This window comes from Camelus dromedarius, chromosome 30 (assembly GCF_036321535.1).
Source record: "Camelus dromedarius isolate mCamDro1 chromosome 30, mCamDro1.pat, whole genome shotgun sequence".
In the NCBI taxonomy this organism is placed as follows: domain Eukaryota; kingdom Metazoa; phylum Chordata; class Mammalia; order Artiodactyla; family Camelidae; genus Camelus; species Camelus dromedarius.
In genome coordinates, this window is record NC_087465.1 from 15142553 (window position 1) to 15150813 (window position 8261).

At 34.5% G+C, this 8261-nt stretch overlaps 1 protein-coding gene across 1 annotated transcript in view; it reads left to right on the forward strand.

Moving 5' to 3' along the window:
• The window catches only part of CRISPLD1 (cysteine rich secretory protein LCCL domain containing 1), a 43076-nt gene extending 35179 nt beyond the window's left edge, over positions 1-7897 (forward strand). The window contains exons 13-15 of the mRNA XM_010979412.3: positions 1034-1109; positions 4245-4375; positions 6781-7897. Coding sequence (XP_010977714.1) covers positions 1034-1109; positions 4245-4375; positions 6781-6832 — 259 coding nt within the window. The 3' untranslated portion in view covers positions 6833-7897. The remainder of the gene's footprint in view (positions 1-1033; positions 1110-4244; positions 4376-6780) is intronic.
• Positions 7898-8261: the final 364 nt, after the last annotated feature.

An 8261-nucleotide genomic window follows, 5' to 3' on the forward strand; every position in this document is an offset into this window, starting at 1 on the left:
AAAACCATGAAATTGGATGAGACACCAAAGAAACTGAGATGTGTGAGGCAGACAGTGATTCGGTTTTTCCAAGTTACATGTTCACTAACTTTTGCAGCCACATGGGGTACCAAATTCCCAGATACTGAGACAGGGGTACTCTCTGATGTTTCCTTCTGCTTTGAATCCCCAAATTAGAAAGGTTCCTGGCTAAATTTAAAAAAAAGAAAGAAAGAAAAAGAGAAAAAAAACCACATTTGTGCCAAAAGCTGGAAATGGATAAAGTAAGCAGAAACAACTGTGTCTACTGCCTGGCTTGTACAACTGACCTATTTTAGAAGGAAAAAAATGTGTATAAATACACACACACACACACACACACACACACACACACACACACACGGAATACTATTTAGCTAGAAAAAAGAATGAAAATTTGCCATTTGCAATGTGAAAAGACACAGGGAGAAGATGGCCATCTGTAATGTAAGGAGAGAGGCCCTTAGAAGTAAAAAAAAAAAAATTGCCATTTGCAATAACATGGATGGACTTGGAGGGTATTATGCTAAGTGGAACACGTGGGACAGAGAAGGACATACTGTGTGATACACTCATGTGTGGAGTCTAAAAGATTACAACCAACTAGTGAATATAACAAAAAAGAAACAAACTCACAGATCCAGAGAACAAACGGGTGGTTACCAGTGTTGAGAGGGACTTGAGAGGGGCAATACAGGGTAGGGGATTAAGAGGTACAAACTATTGGGTATAAAATACAATACAAGGGTATATTGTACAACACAGGGAATATAGCTAACATTTTATGATAACTATAAATGGGGTATAAGCTTTAAAAATTGTGAATCACCATATTGTACACCTGTACCTTGTATAATGTTGTACATCAGCTGTACTTCCATTGAAAAAAAGAGTAGAGTTTAGAATGCTGACTTTACTTTTGGGTATGCATGTCTGTGGTCTTACTAAGAAAAAAAGACTGAAATAACCAGCTACTTAATATTTATAAATATAAATAAATATATTCATTTTTCAGAGTATATTGTCCTCGTAACTGTATGCAGGCGAATCCACATTATGCTCGTGTAATTGGAACTCGAATTTATTCTGATGTAAGTATCCTAATTTGTGCAACTCTCAGTATCTATCCATCTGTCTATATGTACATGCACATGTATGTTTAAATGTATATATGTACATTATACACAGAAAAAGGAACAGATTCTGTGTCGATATATATATATATATATTCAGAAGAGTCAATCATCAGTAACACTAAAAATGAATATCTGTGTGCAATATGCTTGCAGAATCATTAATTTTGACTAATTTTTTCTTCATACCTTATCCATGTATCTTAGACACTGAATTAAATAGTTTGGACACATCCTTGGGAAGGAAAAAGCATTTTACTTTTCTTTAACCTTCCTTTTAGTTCTTAAGTATTTGAAGTATAAACTGGATAATTAAGAGTTTGTCTAATGTCTGAACAATATCGCCACTTTCAAATGGGTGTTTAAAAAAGTAGCATAGAATCAAAAACAGGTAATATTAAAATACATACAGAAGGAAACCACTTGAGGTGTCTTGTAATGGATGACAGAGCTAGGGTGGGGCTGGACCAGGAAGATTAGCTGTGATGGCTTCAGTGTGGATAAGTGCTTTTTGATCCAGGTCTCAAGGGTGGGTTGGTCAAGAGGATTAGTGCACATTCTAGGCAGGGTAAATGGCATCTACAAAGACATGGAGGTGACAGTGAGTGAGCTGGAAGTGGACATAGCATGTAGGCTTGCTTGTATCTGAGCTGGTGAGAATTGAAGCTAAAAGGGGCTGCAGCCAATTTAGTGAGGGATGGAGGGAGGAGTCCGGCTCTTGAAACATGTAATTGGACAGTCTACATACATGCTGATGAGTTTAGATTCTATGTGGCAGACATTTGGAAACCACTATCAATATCTAATCCAAAGAGTTATAAAAACAAATTTAAGAAATATATTCTTGATGCACTTATTTAATAGAATAACCTTTAATGAAAAAGAATATGAAAACAAATATATGTATGTATAGGCATGACTGGGACATTATGCTCTGCACCAGAAATTGACACATTGTAACTGACTATTCTTCAATTGAAAAGAAAAAATTAAAAAAAAACTATCTAGATAAAAAAAAAGAATAATATGGAAATATGATTGTGAAGAGAGGCCTGAAATGTGTGTGTTACCACCTTATTTCTCTTGGTGAGTTCATTTAGGTCCAGTTTGTTTTTTTTCTTTTCCAGTTCAGCTTTACATTTAAAATGATTCTCCAAAACTCAAGTCTCTCTCCCAGCTCCAAAATATCCTATACATTTCTATACCTATAAGCCATGTCTTTGCTAGAGTTAAGGTTTTGTTAGAACCTTTGTTAGAACCTGAGATCATTTTATCTTCCTACCTCAGGAAATGGGGTAAGGAATTATGTTTTACTATGTGGAAGAATTTGGAAATGTAAAAATTTCTTATATGTGCTAAGTACAGAGTCAGAGATTCAACCATTTGTTAATCAATCAATCTTTCTGTCCCCTACATTATCTTTTTAAATACAAGATTCGGAAAAAATGAGAAACAATCTACCAATCTCCCTCCCTCCCCCATCTTTTCTTTCTCTCTCTCTCCATCTGTAGAGTTAGAACTTGTACATTCTATTACTTTAAGCTTTCATTTCTCATTCATTACAGATGAAGTTAATTTCTGCATTTATTAAAAATGTTCCACTGTTTTCACAGATGTAGCCTTTCTTTTTGTGATATATTAATTCTTACAAAGTGTGAGTAGAAAAAGAAAATCTCTTCTGACCTTTGAACTCAAATCGGAATGCCTGCTGACTGCATAGTTATGGCAAAACAATAGTTTTGAACCATATTAAGTGCTCGGATTTAGTGAATGTTGTATCTAAGCACTCTTATTGCCTTGGGAAAAATGCTGATAATACCCTTTTAACAGAACAGGATAAATACTGAAATGTGTCCAGAGTTATTTTTAATTCCATCTGTTATGAACCATATTGGACACAAATGTTAATTCTGTGCGGGACTTTAAATGGTGAATAAACTGCTTTCTCAGAGTAAGGATATGGGGTTTTAGGTGTATGGTATTTTGTGATATAGCAAAAACATGAAAAGGATTAAACAGCTTGGCATTCGGTCTCTGATCTAATAAATACTGACTGGTGCTACAGAGTTCAGAGCACAGTAATAAAGCAAGGTCACATAAGATGCACATGCTTATGTGAACTTAAAAAAGCACATTAAGTCACTCACATGTGAGTGAGATAAGAACGCACCAGCGGGATCAGAAAGGACCCGTGGGGATACGAGGTGGATTGCTTTATCCTGAAACAGTTCAAGTGTTTCATTTTGTGGGATTTCCTCAAGCTATACTCAGCTGTTGACAAATTTTGGTAGAATATTTGGATGAATGCCACTGTTACAATCTGCAGAAGACTTTAATTGACCAAAGGAGTTGACTTCTAGAACTCAGTTGTGTAAAAAAAAAAAAAGGAAACCGTTTTCTCCTTTATAGAAATTCTGTTCAGCTCAGATTCTGTAACTGATACAATGCAAAAATAGAACTTTCTGAGTACTTCATGTCAGATGAGAGTCATGAACGTTGCAAATCTAGGCAGAAGCTATGTTCGTTCTTCGTATTTTTTTTGCGGGGGTTACTATTTTGGGCACGTTTTCTCTGGGCAGATTATATTATCTAATAGGAAAAACCTCTCCATTTAATATATGCCTGTATTTTGGAAAAGGGACTAAAGATATACAGAACTATGTTTGCGTTTCTTTAAGTCAAAACAATATAAATGAGGTCCAGATAATCCAACCTGTGAACATTTGGTCAGAGTGACTCGAGTTGGCATTAGCAAAAGGTTGAAATTTAAGAATAAGAAATAGGCCCTTGAAGAGATAAAAGGAGCGAATTTGCATTTTATTGCTTCAACAAAAGTAAAAGCTTGCTGTCTGGACAGATTAGATGGTGAAGGCATCTTATCATTGCCGTCACCCTTAAGATCTGCCTTCAGATCTGACTTGCTCAAAATTGGCCTCAACTTTGTGACTTTCGAAACATTTCTTTACATACGAAACATCCCGCAGCTGCTCACTGGGTATCCATATAGAGACAGATGTCAGCGACCAGGAGAGTAGGCTGACCAGGTTCAGCAGACATTTCCTAACAGTGATGGGTTTTTCCTTGCTCCCTCAGCTGTCCAGTATCTGCAGAGCAGCAGTACATGCTGGGGTGGTTCGAAATCATGGTGGTTATGTTGACATTATGCCTGTGGACAAAAGAAAGACTTACACTGCTTCTTTTCAGAATGGAATCTTCTCAGAAAGGTAAATACATAAATGTGTATATTTATAAACGTATATCCAAATATTTAGATAAACTTATCTATCTATCTACCTATCTATCTATCTATCTATCTATCTATCTATCTATCTATCTATCTATATCATCTATCCCTATGCTTGTTTTACAACCATCTGGCTTTAGTGTGGGTTTGAAGTTTCATGACTGAGCTGGTGTGTGTCCTTTGCACACTGTGTAATAGTAGGTCTACCAGGGATGGGAGAAGCTGTAGTACCAGAGGTGCCTGTCTCCTGCAGGCTTATAAAAATCAACGTGAAAATCGGATTACGAGTCAGAACCACTCCTTTGTTAATTGATCTTATAATAAGGAAATTTCTTTCATCCTCTTTTGGATTTTCTAGATTAGTTTTTATATGTAATTCTTTCTAGGTGAGCAAGGCACTGAATATTTCTCTAATCCAGTTCTCTGACAGAGTATTTGACACAAACAATGAGTCTGATTTTCCCTGGAACCAGATTCTCTTTTTGATAGGAAGTTGGATGCCTAGTACGATATAAATGAACTCTTTCAGGTCATCTTGTATTTGGTGTCATATATTTAGTGGTTGGATAAAATTCATGTGACTTAATAAAAGTTAAGAGAAAAAAAACTGCAATGATTTTTCAAATCCTTGGTACTTGTGGAGGTAATATGAAGTCCCACGTATTTTGTATAGATACAAAAAAGTCCCTAACTTTTACACATTTACTGGGTTCTTCAAAATTGCCAATGGAGGGTTTATACAATGGTAAAATTTCTCTAAAGGACACCAAAAGGTGCACCATGCAGAGTGTCTAGATTGCCTTCCACATGAGCATCTGGGTGCCATCTTTGTTACATGACAGCTTTGTGTTTAGCATCTATTTTCCTTTTTGGTTTTGTTTCGCTGCTTAACTCTATTTTATGTATGTTATTCTTTATGTATTTTTAATTAATTTTTCATTTTTAAATTTTTCAGTAGAGGTACAGGGGATTGAAGCCAGGACCTTGTGCATGCTAAGCATGTGCTCTACCACTAAGCTACACCCTCCCCCTAGCATCTCTTTTCAGATGAAACTGTATCAAGGAGCCGTTGAGTTCTTGAGTTATTGAGTATGATTGCAGTTTCATAAGCTGAACTGAGTGATGTGGTTTCACTTACCTGTCATATTTCTTAAGTTTATTTTAAAACTATAAGATAGATGACGTTCTAAGAAAACTGAGAAAAATATTTTTTTTGAACACTTGCCATGAATTTTCCAGATGCTTTTGGACCTTTTAATTATATTAACTCAGCTCCACTAATAGCCTTATAAAGCTGGTTCTATAAACCCTAATTTACAGACATGTTAATTGAGGCTCAGAGAGGTTAAATGATGTGCCCAAGGTCACATAACTAGTCAGTCAGAACTCAGATTCAGCACTAGTTCTGGAGGTTTAGAAATATGTATTTTTCCAGTGTTTCACTGTGTATAAAGAAGAAGCACTAAACACATTTGCTTTCTGGGACACATTGTCTACCTGTTTCCTACAAACATAAATGACTTTCAGTTGGCCATCTGCTTGTATGAAAAACCTGGTGCCTGTGTGTGTTTATTGTGTAATGTTGTGTGTATACACTTGTGATGTTCTCATCTCTTCTTCATTCTAAAAATTCTCTTTCTTATCTTGTACATGAATAACTATATAAAAGAAATTGCATTTTGTCTTGCTCTTAGCATTTATTGTGTTTATCTCTAATAGTTTTTTATATTATTAAGAAAATTAAAACCTTATGCAAAAATATAAACTTTAAAAGTTTACACTGTATTAGAATAAATATTGATTAATGGCATTGTCAACCTGGTTTTAACTTGAGGTATTTAAACAAAACATATACCTTGATTAGTATTATCAAATAAAATACAAATAATTTAATAAAGAGTAAAAAGGATGATTCTGTATTGCTTTAAAGTTCTGTTTTCAAATACCTCTGAAATGAACTTGAGTACTGTGTATGTGTGTGTGTGTGTGTGTGTGTGTGTGTGTGTTTCCACTTCAGTGAAGAAATTCTTAGGACCTTTCAGATTTGACCATTAAATTTCCTCAGTAAAACTTTTTTGAAGCCATAGTCTTAAAAATATTAATAAGTATACTAACTTTATAATTTAAATTTTGTCAGGCTTAGGAAATTATAATTTCCTATGCACCTTAAATTTCTTTAGTAAACTTGCAGTCAGCATACAACCATGATTTAAAGAATTACATCACCCTCACTCAAGCTTTCCAATAGCTATAAATTACGGGAGTCTAAGAAAGTCGGCCATCTGGATTCATAGAGCGACTTTCTTGACTGTCATAAGAGAGCATGATTTGTTTGAAGGACTACATGTGGAGATGACATCAATATACTTTGTGTATTTTTTGCAGTTTACAGAATCCCCCAGGAGGAAAGGCATTCAGAGTATTTGCTGTTGTGTGAAATGGAACACTTGGAAGAGAATCATAAAGACTATTCCAAATGCCATATTTCTGAATTTTGTATAAAACTGTAACATTACTGTACAGAAGATATCAACTATTTTCAGCCCCCCTAAAAGTGCCAAAATGCCTATAAATCTTGATAGACTTTGTCTGTAAAATAAAACATGGGACATTATTAGCTTTGGGAAAAGTAATGAATATGTAATGGTTTGAGAAATCCTGTGTTAAATATTGCTATATTTTCTTAGCAGTTATTTTTTACAGTTAACTAGGTAGTCATAATTGTTCTACATTTCATATATGATATGATACGGTGCTTTGTATATGCCACTAATAAAATGAATCTAAACATTGAATGTGAATGGCCCTCAGTAAATCTTCTGGTGCATTTAAAAACAATAATAACGGAAATAATAACTATAAAAATGACAAAAACGTACTACGTTTTCCCCAGTTCAATGCTATGATTACCTATTCCATATATATCAAATTATTTTCTACATAATACCTGTATAGGTTTTCTCTTTTATTAAGTCTAGGCATATAGAATATTAAGTCCTGATATTGCACTTATTTTTTTATAAAATAATTCCATAATATACAAGTGAATCTGTACAAATGTTTGATTCCTTGGGAATGGCCTTAATAGTAAATGGAATGAAGTCAGGGTAGTGATACAAAAACATTTCTAGTGGTCACATAGTAAATAGAGGGTGAAGTGTGGGCAACCAGAGCTTTCTATGCATTGTTCAAACTGAGGTCACACATTTCCTTTTGGATCCTGGCAAATACTCCTGCAGGCCAGGAAGTATAATAGCAGAAAGTTTAACAAAGATGAACTAATGCATTGCATCACCATTGCCACTGAATTTTCTTAATGGTAAATGGCCTTGTGTATAAATGTTGCCATATTATGGTACCTATAATGGTGATATATTTGTATGAAATATGTATTGTGCTTTGAGACTGAAAATCTGTAAAATGTTAACTTTGATCATTTTTTTTCTGCTGGTGAATTTACTCTTTCCTTGAAAACATATTAAAATTAATCATATTTCAATGTGTTGTTTCAGTCCCCTTTGTATCCGTACTTTGACTTAGAAGTTATTTTCGGGTAACAAAATTATCAAGTCTTTTTAAATTTGGCTTATTGACATTAATATAATCAGCACCCCTAATCAGATGTGGGGAAAGCCACGCTGATTATTTTGGTATTTGTTTGTGAAAGAGAAGACAGTCATATATTTAGAAGCATTATATCAAAGGAAATTTGGGGAAGGGGAGAGGTTAATTTATAAACTAGAAGGAAAGAATGTGAAAGCTACAAAGTGATTATAAAAGAATTGACAACAAATACTTCACATATTTTTAGAAAGTAGATAAGTGGGCATTTACGAGCAGATAAAAGAGAAAAATTACACACAAGG